This window comes from Dromiciops gliroides, chromosome 1 (assembly GCF_019393635.1).
Source record: "Dromiciops gliroides isolate mDroGli1 chromosome 1, mDroGli1.pri, whole genome shotgun sequence".
Lineage (NCBI taxonomy): Eukaryota > Metazoa > Chordata > Mammalia > Microbiotheria > Microbiotheriidae > Dromiciops > Dromiciops gliroides.
In genome coordinates, this window is record NC_057861.1 from 7,837,155 (window position 1) to 7,855,248 (window position 18,094).

General features: G+C 53.9%; 1 protein-coding gene across 1 annotated transcript; it reads left to right on the forward strand.

Moving 5' to 3' along the window:
• The first annotated feature begins 5,721 nt into the window (after positions 1-5,721).
• PIK3IP1 (phosphoinositide-3-kinase interacting protein 1) lies at positions 5,722-17,329 on the forward strand. Its single transcript, XM_043974995.1, has 6 exons — positions 5,722-5,972; positions 6,829-6,945; positions 7,576-7,719; positions 9,852-10,046; positions 10,156-10,234; positions 15,667-17,329. Exons 1-6 carry the CDS (start codon positions 5,882-5,884, stop codon positions 15,872-15,874), a joined length of 834 nt encoding a protein of 277 aa, XP_043830930.1. The 5' UTR covers positions 5,722-5,881; the 3' UTR covers positions 15,875-17,329.
• The last annotated feature ends 765 nt before the right edge of the window (positions 17,330-18,094 follow it).

The window sequence follows — 18,094 nt, forward strand, 5'->3', positions numbered from 1 at the left end:
GCTTTGGGGATACAAAGATGGGCAGAAAATGGTCCCTGCTCCCTGGAGGTCTCAAGGAGATCCCAGGCTAATGGGGGAGACAACATTCCAACAACCATGCAGAGACAAGGCAAGGGCTGCCTCTCCCTCCCGGCCCCTCTCATCCAATCCACTCCCATCTCCCATCCATCCTACCCGGACTATCTCTCAAATCTCTTCCCTCATTTTCATTCCCACGGCCACTCCCTTGGACTTGAGGATTGTAACAGTTTCCTACTTTCTCCTTGGTCTTTCATTGCTCCTATACCTGCACACATCCCGGCCAAAGTAATCTTCCTAAAGTAGAGATCTGCCAAAGACCTTCAGTTGTCCTCTACTGCTAACAAAGGAAAGGTATTGTTTTAACCTGGCATTTCAAGCCCTCCACAAGTTGGTTTGAATTTACCTTTTCAGCTTTACTCCTCCCCTCCCTGTACGCTATGTTCCAGTTACACTAAATTACTTGCAATTATCCAAACTTGCCTCCTGTTTCTAGGAGAAGCCTTCTCTGGACCTCCTGTAACCCAGCTTCCAACAAGGGGAATTTTGCATGTTGTGAATTCAACTCCTGATTGGTGGAGAGGATGAGGGTGATGCTGCAGGCACCTGTGTAAGGAATGGACTGAGTTGTTGACAGAGCTTATTTGGACAGACAGGTGGACAGAGGTCCCTTCAGGGAGATGAAGGAGAAAGACTTGGAAATAGTAGAAATACACGAGAAGCCAGACGCATCGTGTTTCTAGCCTTTCTGAACATTCTAGAGCAGGGGTTCTTAACCTGAGGTCCACAGATGCTTCCCCTGTCCCTCCATGGAGAGATTTCAGGTCATCCATGAGTTTGGATAGAAAAAATTACATTTTATTTTCATGAACTTTTGGTTTGTGTCTTATTGTGTGCATTTATAAACATGATTCTGAGAAAGGGTCCAAAGGTCACCCCAGGTTGCCAATGGGGCCCTGGGTACAACCTTCATAAAGGTGAGACACCCCCACACTAGAGACTTCTAGAAGCTCCCTCCTCTGAGCAAGAGCACTTGCTCTGTCCTTGTTGGAGCCAAGATCTCATCTTGTTCCAAGCTAAAGAGCCCAATCAATCGATCTTGTGGTTTGGTGGGAAGAATATAAGCTTGTGAGTGTAAGCTAAGGGCCCCTCCGCCCTCCCAAAGGACAACCAGAGAGGCTGCTTTCCTTTTCAATTGAGTTTGTGCCCTTAGATCACAGACATTTGAGGGGAAAGCCTGTCACGCTTCTGGGAGACCAAAGAAAAGAATATTTGGCTAGGTCACCTGGGGGTCCCCACACACCCTAAGCCTCCAGCTGATGCGTTAATGGTACAGGTCACTTTGGCTCCACAGAAGAGGTGAGATCTCAGATCATATTTATCTACATCACAGGTGAGCTGTGTTTATACATTTAGATGACCCGGGTGGCCACATAATCTTTTTGTTTGTTTGTTTTGGTTTTTGTCGGGGCAATTGGGGTTAAATGACTTGTCCAGGGTCACACAGCTAGTGTATCAAGATAATGGAATGTGATAGATGAGATTTAGCAGATACTCAGGGGCCTACCTGGAGATTAATTTAAACTGATTGGATTGCATAAGGTGACTGACCACTGAATGGATTACTGGCTGACTTCTAGTTTAGCACATCTGGCTGGTACTTAAGGATACTTAAGAAGGCATCTTTCTCAGAAGCTGAAAAAAACTTTGAACTTTGAATTTGAATGACACTAGCCAATCAGCTTGAAGAACCTCCCATTTCTGGGAGGGGAACATGAAGCAGGAAACTGACACTGGCCAGGGTCTTCCTTCTCTTTGGCTTCGAGAGATTGGCTCAGTGGCAGAGGACTTCAGAAGTGGGAGAATAGGAAGGCTAGGATTGCCAGGTTATAGGAGATCTGTTCTCTTTCAATAAACCCTTAAAAAAACCTAAACTCATTTATCAGTGATTTTAGTCAGTTTCCCCCCCAAAACTGAGGGGACAGATTAGAACCCACATTTAGAATTTTAAATTACACATTAGTAAGTGTTAAATGTCTGAGGCCGGATTTGAACTCAGGTCCTCCTGAATCCAGGACTGGTGCTCTATCCACTGTGCCACCTGGCTGCCCCAAGGCTGCTTGGCTTTTATTTGTTTGTTTGTTTTGTGGAGCAATGGGGGTTAAGTGATTTGTCTGAGGCTGGATTTGAACTCAGGTCCTCCTGAAGCCAGGGCAGGTACTTTATCCACTGTGCCACCTAGCTGCCCCCTTGGCCACATAATCTTACATGTGGGTGCACATACCTGACATTCCCAATGGGAGGCTCAAAAGAATCTTATCCCTGTCTCATCTCCCCTTCTCACCCATTGGTCTTCATAACCTTTGCACTTTACCCAAAAGGATGCTGGGTTGTTCAGGGGCTGGAGCACTGGACCTAAAATCAGGAAGACCTATGTTCAAATCCTTCCTTGTAGACTTATTGGCTGGATGACACTGGGCAGGTCACCTGATCTCTTATCTAAGCCTCAGTTTTCTCGTCTGTAAAATGAGGGTAATAATAAGGGCTGTTGGGAGATACTGGTTGTAAAGTGTTCTGCAAACCTTAAATGCTATAGAGATATAGCTCTCATTGATTATTATTAGCCCAGTGCCTTGGACATTAGCAGACAATTCCTTTTAAAAGCTGGCTCAGGGTTTGGCAGGAGCATCTGGTCAGGCCACAGGATGGCGTAGATGTCAGCACTGGACTTGGGGGTGTGAGGGCAGAAAGGGATGTCTGCTTTGAAGTTCACAATCCCAGAAGGTAGAGAGATGTTCCCCAGACCCATACATCAGAAGCAGTGCGTCCTGGTAGAGGGAGAACTGGCCTGAGTTCAAGTTCGACACATCCAGTTGATCAAGTCACTTAACACCTCTAGGCAAATCTCTAAATTAAAGAGAAGGTGCTAATCTGCTTTGGTGGAGGGAGTTCCTTAAATCGATGAAATCGCAAATCCAGCTTTGCTCAGTCAGTCAAGAAACATTTCCTAAAGAGTACTTTGTGTCAGGAACAGGACTGAGCCCAGACAGAGTAGTTTTTCATTGGCAAGTAAAAGATTCCTGAATATTCCCCTTGCTTTCTTTGGAACACTCCAATCATTCTTGAGGGTGGGAAGGTTCTTTTTCACTCCCTAGGGACCTACAGCAAAGACTCGGAAGCAATAAGTGGCCAGGTGGTCAGCATCTTGTTGGGACAATTGTGAGGAAGATAGTATTGCTGTTTCAAATAGAAGTACCACATGTGGCTCCAGAGAAAAACATTCATTTCATAGTTTTAGAGCTAGAAGCAAGAGTTTACTGGCAAATATTTAACAACAATCTCTTGGGAGGAATTTACTAGGTATGATTAACAGTTTCACTATCATTTTCTTAAGTCTAGACAATTGACAAAATGATAAACGAAGCCTTGATTGTTTGCCAGTTTCTGAGCTGTAAATGTTCACATTGAACATTGAACAACAGGCTTTCACCACCTTTATGAGATGGCTCCAGCATACTCCTAGCCCGAAGGGACCTTTGAGTTCATCCCATTTTATGGATGGAAAAAAAACAAAACACCTTAGGGCAGGAAGATTAAGCAAAGGTGGTGAACAGGAGAGCCCTACGTGACCACTCAGGTTGTCCGGCTCAGCATCAGAGTTCTACTCTCTACTTTACCACTATAGTCACCTTCCCCTTGGGGTTGGGCTTCACCATTAATAAGGTCCTTTCTGCTCTTTAGTTCTTCAAGTAGAGGTCCTATGAGCTTCTATGATTCTCTGTCGTGAGTGCAAACATGTTTCCAGGTATTTGGCCTTCCATTTGCATCATCTTCCTGTCTGGAATAGATCAGGTCTTGTGGGAACTGCTTGATCGATATTCTTCATTCCTCTTAAATTACATCGTGCAGAGTAGAAGCTGTGTGGCCCAGGGATGAGGGATTCCCTGTTCTGTTTTAGTGTGAGTCACAAGGCAGTTTGAGGTCATTCCTGTCTCTGGGAGGGAGAGGGCTCAGGAACTTGGATGTCTGCCGGGTAGCCTGGAACCAAACCAAAAATCTGACCCCCAAATGCCAAAGTGAGAGACCGATGTCAATCCCTGGAATCACAGGGTCTATGGGGGCTGGGAGGACTCAGAGGAATTGAGTCTTCCTTCCTTCACATGAAGTCAAGGCTTCCAGGAAAAGGTCATAGGGCACCCAAATAGAGGAGCAGCTGCCAATAAGCGTTTGATGTGTCTGCTCCAGCCAAGCAACCCCTTTTCCCTCATGCTCCAACCAGAGGCATCACTAGAAGCTCAAGGCTAGCAAAGGGACACACCTGAGTGGGATGAGTCACTATTTTTCTTTTTCTTTTTTTTCTTTTCTTCCTTCCTTCCTTCCTTCCTTCCTTCCTTCCTTCCTTCCTTCCTTCCTTTCTTTTTTTGGTGAGGAAATTGGGGTTAAGTGACTTCCCCAGGTTCACACAGCTAGTAAGTGTAAAGTGTCTGAGGTCGGATTTGAACTCAGGTCCTTCTGACTCCAGAGCCAGTGCTCTATCCACTGTGCCACCTAGCTGCCCCTGATTTACTATTTTTAAGAAATGTGTCTCTATACTCACTGCAGTCCATCAGCAAGCATTTATTAAGTACCTACTATGTGACAGGCACTGTTCTAAGTGCTTGGCATACAAAGAAAGGCTAGGCATGGTCCCTGCTCCCAGTCAAAGGGGGTGGGGGTGGGGGAGAGAACACGCAAGTAGCTGTGCACAAACAAGCTGTAGACCCAGTTAGGTGCAATGATCTCTGAAGGAAGGCTCGGCCGGCTTCCTGCCTGAAGGGGGAAGGCGCACCAGGTGGGGAGTTTCCTGTTTGACAGGTGAGCTCCTCAGCCCCTGACCCCTTCCTACGGCCCCGGCTTTCTTCTACCTGACGGCCCTCCTTGCGGCCTTCTGGCCCTAAATGGAACTTGCCACTGCCTCTCCGGACACTGAGCCTTTGCCTTGGCTGTGCTCCATGTTTGGAATACTCTGCCTCCCGGTTTCCCTGACTTCTTTCAAAACTCAGCTCACATTGTGCCTTCTGCCAAAGGCCTGTCCTGCGCCCCCGCCCCCAGCTGCTAGTGCCTTCTCCCGCTAGATCACCTCTCACTTACTATGAATATATCTTATAAATAGAATTCTTTCCCCGTTGTCTCCTCCATTAGCCCTGAAACAAGGACTGTCTCCTGCGTCTTTTTGTATTCCCAGAGCTTAGTTCGGGGTACTTAGTAAGTGCTTAATAAATGTCTGTTGGCTGGCTTTCTCTCTGGAGATGGTTAGGAGCTAATATTGATTTCTTATTGATCTTTTGTCCACCCCACCCCCACCCCCAGTGCACGCATAGAAGAGAGCGGCACTTAATAAATGCTTATTGTTGCTGACTCAGACCCTCGATAAGGCCCTGAGTGCCAGCCAAGGCTCCTTGGAGTTGGGGCATCGCTTGGCACTGCCCCTCCAACCCCCGTTTTCTCTCCCTTTAGCTGCAGACTGCCGGGAGGAAGCGTCCTGTTCTCAGACTGGACAGCAGCGCGTCTCTGGGGAGAGGGCGAGGATCTTGGAGGAGGGGCGCAGGGGCTGGCACCTGTAAGTCTCCTTGCGCCCCAGGCGGGGCGAGCTGGAGAAGCAAGCGCGCCTTAGGACCCAGGAGCTGCCGGGCTGCTGCTGCTGCTGCAAACGCCCTCCCCTCCCCGGCTAGGGGGGAAGCTGTTTACCAGGAGAGAGCAGCCCAGGCGAGCCTCGGACCGACCCGCAGCCAGCCGGCGGGCCAGGGAACCGGGCAGCGAGCGGCCAAGCGCTTGGCCGAGGCAACCTCAGGACCGGCGGCCGGGGCGCCCAGCCTACCCGAGGATGCGCCCCGGGATGCAGCTGCCCCTGCCCTGGGGGCCCGCGCTGCTCTTGGGCACCGCGCTCCTGGGCGCAGCCTCGGGCTCTCGGGGAGGTGAGCCCCAGTCCGTCCCAGCAACTTAACGGGGAGTTAGGGAGAGGGCAGGAGACGTGGGGCGGGGGGCAGGAGCGACGAAAGCGCTGCGCTCTGCCTCTGCCCAGCCATGGGCACGCTGTTCGCAGCTCAAGCTTGGGGCAGTGGGTCCAGGGGGCTTGAGGTCCACCCTGGCCATCGGGACAAAGGCAGCGGGAGCAGCCTGGGGCGGGGGGCTGCCTGTGGCTGCGAACATCTTCAGTCTTTGCGCTCCCCGGCCCCCGGGTGGTACATCTTGGAGATGCCGCTGTCGGCCCGGAGCGGGGCAGGCAGTCCTCAGCCTCCCGCTGTCAGGCCAGCGGCTGCAGCTGGGCAGGGGGCAGCTTGGAGCCCTGGGCGCTCCCGGCCCGGCAGCTCTCCTTCAGTACATTTTCTCTTTCTCGTTTCCTGCTGCGTTGGGGGGGCGGGGGAAGGGTTCCAGCTGAAGGCTTTAGATGGGAGGGGGGTGGATCTGGAGTTATGCCTAGTTTATATAACAGGAACAACTGTCCCATGCACTAAGGGCAGGGCGGGGGTGGTCGGGGGGGGGGTTGGGAGCTGGATGCCCACCCACTGACCAACATCCTCCAGGCAGCATAGACTGCTGAGATGAGAGTCCACAGGCACCCGGCAGGCTTAGAGCGGGCAGGGACCTTACATTTTTTATCTAGTGCATTACAGATGGGGAAATTGAGGCCCAGAAAGGTACAGAGATTATCCAGGTTTTCGGACTGCAAAGTTAGGGTGCTTCACCCCTATACTCTGCTGTCTCCGTCCCTGGCCCAGGCATTATAGTGTTTTTGCACCCTGTAGATGCGAGGGCCCTTCTTCTTCACAGGCTGCTTCTGGGACCAGGGACGTCTGTACCAGGCAGACCAGAGATTCTCTGCAGAGGGACTGCTTTGCCTCAATTGGCAGGAAGTGCAAAGCCAGGGGACAGAGACTCTTGCCACTGGTGAGTAAGAGAGGGAGGAGTAGGGAGAGTCACTGGGTAGGGGATGAGTGAGAGAAGGGCCGGACAAGGGGAGTGAATGGTGGGTAAACGAGGTGAAGGGAGCTGGTGGAGGTCAGCGAGGGCTCGAGTGGCTGGATGGGAAGGGGCTAAAGGGATCAGCGGGTGTGGATATGGCAGGAGGAGATGAGCCGTGAGTTGGGAGAGTGAAGGAAAGGAGTCAGTAGTGAAGGGATAGGAGAGGTGAGGGAGGAGAATCAATGAGGAGGTGAGAGGATGAGTGCTGAGATGGGAGAGAAGAATGTAAGAAAATGAGGGGGTGAATGGAGAGGGAAGAGATGAAGGACTTGGGTTAGGAGCTGAAGGTGATGGAGGAGGTGAGGAGTGAAGAGCTGAGGGAGGGAAGTGAGTGAGGGGAAGGTGGAGGAGAAGATGAGGGAGGAGGAGAGTGAGGAGAGGAGAGAGGAAAGAGGAGGTGAGGAAGGCGAAGGAGGAGATCAAGGAGGTGAGGGCAGCTCTCTGGGGAGGCGCACCGCGCACAGCGCACAGGCAGAGGGTCAGGCTCGGGTTCGGCGGGGGCGGGGCTCCGTGGCTCCGCCCCTCACCGCCCCTCCCCTCTCGGGCTCTTCCCAGTAGCGGCCCCGGCCCGGAGAACCACAGCGGAGAACCACAGCTTCTGCCGGAACCCTGACTCAGACGCGGCGGGGCCCTGGTGCTACGTGAGCGGCTCCTCGGGAGCCCCCGAGAAGCGGCGCTGCGAACCCGTCCCATGCTCAGGTACTGCCGCGGCCACCCTGGGGCCGCCTCGGCCCCGCCTCTGCCTCTCCGCCATTGGCCTAGCGTCTAGCCCCGCCCCACACCACGCCCTCAGGAGCTGCCTCGCCTCTTCACCCTCCCTTTAGCCTTGCTCTGGTCCCGCCCCCTCCTCTGGACCCGCCCCAGGCCCCGCCCCCTCCGCCTCTTCATTGGCCGCGGCTGTCTCTGGGCCTTGTCCCTGACAGCCCATTGGCCGCCGGGGCCACTCCCCATGAGCTCATCCTTCGCGAGCTGCTGGTAAACAAGTGTGTTCAACGAACCTGTGCAGGGCAGGGACATGGTGGGGAAACTGAGGCGAGGAAGAGCAAGGAAGGTCCCAGTTAGGAGGGGCCTCGGAGCATGGGATCCCAGATCTAGAGCTGGAGGGGCCCCAGAGAACCTCGAGACCAACCAGTGTTACGGATAGGGAAACTGAGGCCCAGGGAGGGAAAGAGACTTGGACAAAGTTGTGGAGCCAGGACGCGAATCAAGGTTCTCGACTCCAAATTTTTACTCCACTGTGCTGCTATCAGAGTTAGGAAGAGTCTTAGAACAGGGAATGTCAGAGTTGGGAGGAGCCTGAGAACAGGGAATGTCAGGGCTGGGAGGGGCTTCAGAACATGGAATGTCAGAGCTAGGAGGGGCCTTAGAACAAGGAATGTCCGCTGGGAGGGAACTCAGAACAGGGAATATCAGAGCTGGGAAGGGATTTAGAAAAGGGAATGTCAGAGATGGGAGGGCATTAGAACAAGGAAGGTCAGGGCTGGGAGGGGCCTTACAACAGGCAATGTCAGAGATGCGAGGGCATTAGAACAGGGAAGGTCAGGGCTGGGAGGAGCCTGAGAACAGGGAATGTCAGAGCTGGGAGGGGCTTCAGAACATGGAATATCAGAGCTGGGAGGGACCTTAGAACAGGGAATATTAGAGCTGGGAAGGGGTTTAGAAAAGGGAATGTCAGAGATGGGAGGGCTTTAGAACAGGGAAGGTCAGGGCTGGGAGGGTCTTAGAACAGAGCCGGGAGGAGCCTGAGAACAGGGGATGTCAGGGCTGGGAAGGGTTTTTTAGAATAGGGAATGTCAGAGCTGGTAGTCCGCTTTATAGGTAGTCTATTTTACATATGGGGAGACTGAGGCTCAGGGAGAGGCAGAAACTTTCCTAGAAGTCATGGAGTTTGTGGTAGTCCATTCCCAAACCTTGTCCTCTGTGACCTTTAAGATGGTCCACCCCAGTGGGGGAGAAAATCCTTGCTCAGGACTCCCAGCTGAGTAAGCTCCTGGTCTGGCCCTCCAATCCATGCTCCCATCAGGTGATCCCCCCACACATACTTGAGAAAACTGAGGCCAAGGGAAGGTGCCTAGTCCCAGGGGCACACAGCTAGTAAGAGGCAAAACCATGATTTGAATCTCTGACCTCTAACCTACTGCACAGTACATCGAGGCAATCTCAGTCAGTGAACGAGTCGAGTCGGCATTTCTTAAGTACCTACTATGTGCCAAGCACTGTGCCAAGTGCTAGGGAGACAAAGAAAAACAAAGACATGGTATCTGGTAGCCTGTTGTGATCTCAAACATAATGAGGTGACCCCAGGCAAAATGGAGCTTGGGAATGGCTGATTTTACAGTTAGCCTGTTAGTGAGGGGAGGTAGCGGTAATAATCATAGCTAACATTTAACCAGCAGGTTGTGGTTTGCAAAACACCTTACAGACGTGAGCCTATGGCATCCCTGGCTGTCAGGTGCTATAATTACCCCCATTTTATGGGTGAGGAAACAGAGGTTTGCCCAGGGTCACATGGGTGTCTAATGGAAAAAGCAGTGGCGATGTGATTTCAAAGCCCAGCTTTGATGCTAGATGCATGATGCATCCTTTGAGCCCAGGGCAGCTCTGACTAGTGCATTCCCCGGGGCATTCTTGCGTGTGTATGCGTGCATGTGTGTGAGTGCATCTCTCTCTGAGGCTCGGTGCCCTCTCTGAGGATGCCCATCCCCATCCGTTCCTGGTGTGTGGAGGGACCCCTTCGCCCATCTGCTCTGTTCCCCTCTGTAGGAGGGGTCCCGAGCCAACCCCATTGCTTGTGACCTCCCGACACCCACACTTTCCTTCTCCATCTCCAGGGACCCCTACTCAGGAAGCGTCGCCCCTCACCACGGACGCCGCGGCGTCTCGGGAAACCAAAGGGGCGGCGGGGGAAGTCTTCGAGGTGGCGGACTCTCTGCCCTCTAACAGTGAGTCGGCAGCGGTGCAGCCCGTGGTCGGCGCCAGCCAGAGAGTGAGGATGAGGTCAGAGAAGAAGGACCTCGGGACGCTAGGTACGCCCGGTCGCTCCTCCCAATCCCGCCAGGGCTCCCTTACGGCCCCTTCCCTGCTTTGGCTCAGCCGGCCGGAGGCGCTCACCAATGTCGTCCTCTTCCTCGGCAGGCTACGTGCTGGGAATCGCTATGACGGTGGTCATCGTGGTCATTGGTGCTGGCATCGTCTTGGGCTATGTCTACAAGAGGTCAGTAGCTTCTCCCCCAGTCCTGGCCAATTGCGACACTTCAGACAGGCGGTGGTAATGGATCAGAGGATCTGGGTTCAAATCCTGACCCTGCTGCCTACTTCCTGCATGGCCTCTCTGGGCCTCAGTTTCCTCCTCTGTAAAACAAGTGGGGTGGATTAAATTTGGACCAGATACCTCTGAGGGAGGTGTCTTTAATGTATAGGAGGGCATGTGTCCTTATGGCTGCTGGTCTGGGTGCTCTGAGGTTTTCCTGAGGGAGCTGGATGAGATGATCCCATCAGGCTACCTAAGGAGGAGTGAACCAGCCCAGCTCAGAGCTCGCATGCCAATCAGCAGTGGGACTGGGCCCACGAGGGAGAGCCAGCCTTTTTTTTTTTTTTTTTTTGAGTGGGGCAATGAGGGTTAAGTGACTTGCCCAGGGTCACACAGCTAGTGTCAAGTGTCTGTGGCCGGATTTGAACTCAGGTCCTCCTGAATCCAGGGTTGATGATCTATCCACTGTGCCACCTAGCTGCCCCTAAAGATCCAGTCTTAAAGAAAAGTAGGGGGACATAATGTGAGCTCCCTGAGGGCAGGAGTTTTTTAAACTTTATGTAGTGTACAGGATCAAGACATGTCCTTTCCCCTTCCCCCAGTATATTCAAATGAGAGCTGGTTAGAGTGACCATCAAGGGCAACCTGGGAAGGAGAGAAGTCACAAAAAAGCAACTCAGGTTGGTTGGAGGGGTGTGATATGGAAGGAGACCCCTGCTAGGTGTGCCTCAGTGACCAGCTCCCCGTGGGAGAGCCCGTGGGGTCACTGCCCCACCCACCACCACAGGACACTGGAAGGTGGCCAGTGTGGAAGGAATAAACAGCGGTATGAGATCTGACAGGGGGTCGTCCAGTCTGCATTGGGCTCCCTTGACCCTGTTGGATGTATGATTATTGAGACAAAGGTGCCTGCACCGTTCTAGCCACTGTGGAGGGATACAGAAAAGAATTAATACCCGATGCTTTCCTCCGGGACCCTTGACCCATTCCAGCTCTGCTGAGCTTGGAGGCAGGATGCACAGGGTTGTGAGTGGGGGGTCACCTCAGCTCACCCACGACGTGAAGTGTCTGGTCCACAGTAGGATCTTAAGAAATGCTTGGGGAGTGATTGAGTCGAGAAGCCCTCCTCCCTCACACCTGACCTCTCTGCCTCCTGGGGGATAAGATCTCCAGGCCCCAGGAAGGCCGCTGGCACCATCTCTGGGCTCAGTGCCAGCCTCTGTTTTTCTGCCCGCCACACCTTCATCCAATGTAAGCTCTTTGTGGAGCCTTTAAGAGCCAGAGAACAGGAAATGAATTGAGTTCAGACCCAAGCTCCTCCTGAGGCCGATTTAACCCTTTTACAGAGAGAGAAACCAGGCAGCCCAGCCCACCAAGGCCCCAGGCTCTAAGACCACCCTCTGCACATGGAAGAGGGATTGGGCTGGGTCTGCCGGCCCCAGGGTGGGGATGGGAGGTGTCCCAGGGAGGGGGTGAAACGTCCAAAGGTAGCCCAGCAGGCTGGGGAGGCCGGGGGCTCCCCCGCTTTGGGGGGGATCTTCAGGCAGAGACAGGATGATCACTAGGGTAGGATTCCTGTTCAGGGCTGGCCTCGGGGCTTCCCTCCACCCCTGAAAGGCTGCAAAATATATTTTTACTCAGTGGGAGTGAAGGGTGACTGCATACCAGAAACGAGCATCATCGTCATCCCTTCGGTTACTTTGTCCGAGTAACTTTTCAGACGTACTGATGGGCTGTGTTCGTCTGGGGTCACAGCATTGGTCAGCAGCAGGCTCCCTGGCCCCGAGGCCCCAGCTTATCTGGCTTGGCTGAATCTAGGTTTGCTATGGGAGACCCAAGAAGCTGGTGCTGACTTCACGAGGTTTTTCTGTACCTTTTCTGGCCTGGGAGAAGGAATCGGGGGAGGTTTGCAGCCAGGGCATCCGCTGAGACCAGCAGGCTGGCTCCCTTGGCAATCTGTCCCTGCCCGGTTTGCTGTCTGGCTCCTGTTTCTGACCCTTGAGCCAGGCAGGAATTGGGTTACTGCAGATCTATGGGATGGAGGGTGTGGGCCGTTGGATGGTGGGCATCAGAGCTTCCCTGTGCCCCAGTCTTTGCCCAGGGTGGGCAGGGGGCTATTTGCTTGGAAGGGGCTGTGGGATTTAGCAGGTTGGTCTTTGAGGGCATAAATGCCACTCCCCTCTCCCTGCCCATAGTGACAGGTCTGGGCAGAACTCCAGGGTAGCTCTTGTTCACTGATAAAAGGCAAGGAAAAAGTGTAAGCTTACCCACTCCACCCCCTGAGGAAAGGAGGGGAGAGTCGGTGAATACAATGTTTGTTTCTCCTTGGCCACACAAGGGATTCTTGTTGTCCCCTGAGCCAAGCCATGAGAAAGGAGGTTAGAGCAGTGGATCAGGCTCCAGTGAATGCTAGGAGCCAGGGGTCTGGTCATTTCTCCTGTCAGGCGCTGGGCCAATGGCTGCCTCAGTTTCTCCACTTGAAACAGAGTTGGCTGTGCTGGGAGGCCACCAGATGGAGGGACCTCCCACTGAGAGGAGCTGAGCACCTGGAGAGTTTGTCCGTGTCCCTGGGGCTTCCTGTGCCCCTGGCATGCCAGGCTAGTCCCCACATTCTTGTCAGTGGGGCAGCGCCTACCTCATGTTGGGGATCCCTGGCAGAGGGCAGGCAGGGGGAGGGATTCCAGGCAGCATTTGCTTGTTTATTTTCTGATTATTCCTCCTGGAGCTGCCATGCCCCAGGAGGCTGTGCCAAAGGGCTAGGCCTGGGCCAGTGACTTAAGTGAGGGAAGAAGGAAACTAGAGGGGGATATGAGACTCTGGTATGAATCTCACTTCTGCAATGGGCCTCAGTTTCCATTTCTGGCCCATGAAGAGGTCAGACTAGATGATTGCTAGGGCCCCTTTAAATCCTGTGATGGTGGGGCATCGAGGTGGCACACTGGATAAAGCACTGGCTCTGGATTCAGGAGGACCTGAGTTCAAATCCAGCCTCAGACACTTGACACTTATTAGCTGTGTGACCTTGGGCAAGTCACTTAACCCCCATTGCCCACCCCCCCCAAAAAAAATCCTGTGATGGAAAAACTGGAGCCTAGGCCCTCGTCGACATTTCCTTTGGTCGAAGATGCTCCTAAAGCTTCCCTACCAAATGCTCCCCAAAGCCAGTCCCTGGTTCCTGCTGTTGTAGCTAAGATCACAGAATCCTGGGTCTGGAAGGGAACTTGGAGGTGCTGAGTCCAGCCCCCTCCTACAGAAGGAGAAACTGAGGCCCTGAGAGTTAAAGACACTTGCCCAAGGTCACATAGTCAGTGGTGGAGAGCATGGGATCCAAACCCAGGTGCTCTGAACCCCATCTAGAGCTGTTTCAGGCCGGGTTCTCCATGGGCATCTGCTCTTGGGAGGGGTTACTAAGGCTCCAGAGTTTGGCTTGCCTTTGCACGCTTAGGAACTTGTCAGTTCCCCAGGGGGTTGTCAGATGCGGGGGAGCTAATCCATAACCGCCAAACTCGAGCAAGCCCCAGTAGTTACTGATGTCATAAAGAAACAGACCATCTGACAGGAAGATGGACTGGTCCCCTGGCAAGAGGGAGGGAGACCCCGTGCAGAGCCGGCCAGCCCACAGCCCGGGTGGGGGGGGCAGAGGAAAGGCCCAGAGCTGCGAGATCACACATCTTTCCGGGGTCATCGGAGTAGATTAGACATTGATCTGCTACCAGGCTGGGGCAGTCAACTCTGGCATAGAAACCAAGATAAAATGGGGGGAATTTGGACAGAACCTCAGAGATCCTTTAGCCACAAGGCCCTCCCTCTGGGTGTGGAAAGGACCTCAGGGGCCAACCCCTTGTTTTACAGATGAGGAAACTGAGGCACAGGAGAGATCAAGCAACTGGCACAGGATCATGCGGGTCCTAAGTTTCAGAGGCAAGATTTGACTCTTGCTCCTCTTTCTATTCCACTCAACCATCATTTACTAAGCACCTACTATGTGCCAAGCACTGTGCTACATGCTGAGGATACAAGGAAAGGCAAAAACAGGGCCCCCACCCTCAAGGAGTTCACGGTCTAATGAGGGAGGGAGCTGATACAGGCAGGAATTTGGGACATACTAGATACAGACAAAGATGGTGCGGGAAGTCTGATAGGGAAGGCATTGGGAGAACAGGAAAGGCCCCTTGCAGAAGGCAGACTTTGATCTGAATCTTAATGGGAGCCAGAGCATCCCAAGCATGGGGGGGGGGAGGAGGGGCGGTGCACGGGCAGGCAGGGGGCGGGGCTCCAGATATAGCCAGGACAAAGGCTCGGAGATGGGAGATAGAAATCCCACTAGATCAGTGTGAGCCGGAAAGGGAGGGAGGGGCCAGGTGAAATGCCTGTGTGAGTGTGTGAGACATGGTCGGACTTACACTTTAGCAAAATCATTACCTTGGGGGGCAGCTAGGTGACGCAGTGGATAGAGCACAGGCCCTGGAGTCAGGAGTACCTGAGTTCAAATCCAACCTCAGACACTTGACACTTACTAGCTGTGTGACCCTGGGCAAGTCACTTAACCCCAATTGCCTTACTAAAAAACCAACCAAAAAAATATCATTACCTTGGCAACTGAGAGGAGTGGGAAGAGACAAGAAACTGATGGCAAGGGATGATTTCCAAATCAATGGATCCAGCCTCGAGTCACATCTCCAGAGGACTCTTGCCCATCTTGAGCTAGACGTCCCGTAGGCATCTCAGACTCATCATCTCTCCCCCATTCCAGATGTCCCTGTGACTGTCCAGGGCATCGCTGTCCCTCCGACAGAAGGGGATTGCTGTAGTCTGTAGAGGCACTGAGGGCCTGAATGAGCATTGTGGCTGCTCCGTGAAGAGAAGGGAATGTAAATGAAGTGTTAGGAAGGTAGAAGCTGGAGTATTGAATATGGGGGGGAGTGAGGAGGATCACTGAGGTAGGTGACCAGGGGAAGGGTCAGGAGATAGGGAGAGATTGACAGGGAGAGAGAGGGGGGTGATGGAGGGGCCTGTTTGCCAGAGAAGTCAGAAGGGGCCAGCCAGGGTCCATGGCGAGGGCTCTGCCTTGGCCAGCAGAAGGGAGACCAGAATGGAGGATGACAGATCTGAATGACAAGAGATGAGGCAAGAAATCAGTAGGTGCCACAGAGCTAGGAAGGAAAGCCGGATATTAGAGGACAGTCAGCAAGTGAACAGTCGGAGCCCAGAACTGGGACTGTTGGTCATTTGTGCCCCATACGCTGACCACGAGGCTGCCACACCTAGTACTGTTTGTTGAGCTGCTCGGATGGGATGGCGCGCCTGCCAAAGCTGGTGCCAGCCTCACGTGAAAGAAGGGATCCAGGCAGAAACCTAGACTTGATGGTATTTTTCATTTTCCTTCTTTCCACCAGGGGGAAGGACTTCAAAGAGCATCGTGAACAGAAAACCTACGAGCGGGAGATGCAGCGCATCACCTTGCCCTTGTCTGCCTTTGCAAACCCTGCGTGCGAGATCGTGGATGAGAAAACGATTGTGATTCACACGCACCGGACTCCTGGGGAGGAGACAAGGGACGGTAGTGCTCCCCTCATGGGCCAGGCTGGCACGCCTGGGGCCTGAGCTGGTGGCCAGTGGGTAAAGTCCACACTGACACTGCTGTCCCCCTGCCCCCAAGAGCAGGGGATGGCCCTGGTCTTCTGTCATGGTGTTTTGGGGTGAATTCCGGAGACAGAGGACTCGACCAAGGGCCCTGCTTCTCTGGCAGGGTCATCCACTTGCTCCTTTTCCATCCCTTAGGGCAGGACTTTGCCCATGGGTGCTGGAGGGGTGCTGTCTGCAGGGCTCCCACAGAACTCCGGCAGGGGACAGGGTGGCCTCTGTCCTTTGGGCACGGACAGAGACCAGTCTCACCTCTTCCCTTTGTGCTCCAGAATTCCACACGGCCTTGGCTTCCTCCCTGTCCCCACCTCTCGGGGTGTGAATGGCACATATAGACTGTTACCTTCGTATTTCAGGGAAAATAGGAACTTCACATCAGGGTGAGTTGGCGAGTTGAGGCGATTTGGAAGGTGGCCTCCCTGTTGTGTTTGTGGCCTAGGGGCCGATAGCCCAGTTCACGCACTTAGAGACACGGGCTAGGAGAGCTAGGAATGGAGGCGTCAGGACCATTCGGGGAACCGCGGCCCAGGGCCAAAAGGAAAAGGAAGAGAAGAGAGTGGATGGCACATTCCATAGACCGAGGGCTGGGCGCGGGTGCCCAGAAGCTCTGACCAAGATGACGTAGGAGACAATGACGGCATTTTAGGATTCACAGTTGTCCAAGGCACCAGAGACGCAGGCAGTAAAGAATCCCCATGGCTGGATCTTCTCAATGCCCCCCCCGGAGGTTACTGCAGAGGGGCCAGAGAAACGTAGGGGAAACGTAGACAGGGGCTTACCAGCCCCTGCCCCCCCACCTCTGAAGTCCACAGCTGGGCCGGATGGTAGCCGAGAGACGGCCGCTCACATGGGGTGTCAGACCTCCAATCACTCCTCCAACTCTTTCACTGCTCCTCATAAGGCCTTAGGAGAGAGGGAGGGGCTTCACAAAACCTGCCCCTGCTCCTCAGCCCCTAAATCCAAGCAGCTCCAGGGGTGTGTGTGTGTCAGAGCGTGTGCATGTGTCAGCCTGTGTGCGTGCGTGTCGGCCTGTGTGCGTGCATAAGCCTGTGTGCGTAAGCCTGTGTGCGTGCGTGTCGGCCTGTGTGTGTGCGTGTGCATCAGCCTGTGTGCGTGCGTGTCAGCCTGTGTGCGTGTGCATCAGCCTGTGTGCATGTGTGTCAGTCTGTGTGCGTGCATGTCAGTCTGTGTGCCTGCACCAGCCCTGGAGCAGGGGGCGGAAGAGCTGACCCTTGGCATCCCACCCTCTACCTGGCTTGCATGTGCACTGCACACAAGGGATGTCTCTGTGTTAGTGCTACTTTTTTTAACCATTTCTCTGTGCGTTTTATATACCTCATTCTAACACCTGCCCACGTGGGCAGGAAGCCACTCTGGATTCAACTTGGTAAAAACACATTAAACAGGACAAAAGTTGCTTTGTGCTGTCAGCCTTTGGGAAGGCCCCGGCCTTGAGTTCGTGCTTGGAAGGCAGCCCTCTGGGACCCCGGGAGCACCTGCCTGGCCACAGGCTATGGCCTTCCACTGACACCATCGAGGGGCAGGCTGGTGCCCAGGGTTGCTAATGGAGGGGAGGCCTGCTCACAATGAACTCTGAGGGCATTGTCATAGGGAAGAGGCTTGATACAGTGTGGAGGAATTTGGTTCTGCTCATTGCTGTGACCTTAGACAGGTCACCATCTCTTTGGGCCCTTCCAGCTCCACCCCTCAATCACTTGGGGGGGGGGGGGCGGGGGGCGTCCAAGGATGACAGGCCTATGGGGGGGGGGGCTCCAGCCTTGGCAGTTGGCACTTATCTTACTTCTTGCTTGGGGGAGCAGGCCCCAGCCTTGGCAGTTGGCATGCATCTTACTTCTTGCTCATGCTCGTCTGGGTCCCCAGGGGTCTGGGGCACTGGCCCACCTTGGCACCCAGGAAGGAGTTTCCCAAGAAACAGGCCTGGCATTCTGAGCTGAGCCAGGCTCCCCGCATGGAAGAAAGGGGCAGGAGATCTCCCTAGACTAAGAGCCTTGGGACTCGCTCCCAAGAAGATGACAGGGCAAGCCCAGGCAGTGTGGAGGCTGGAGTCCTGTTTGTGGGGTCGGGGCAGAAGGAGAGGGGAACAAGTCTCTGCCGAGCACCAGCGAGGGACCGGGCAGTGTCAAGTGCTGTTTGATCCTTACATCAGCCCTGGCACAGAGG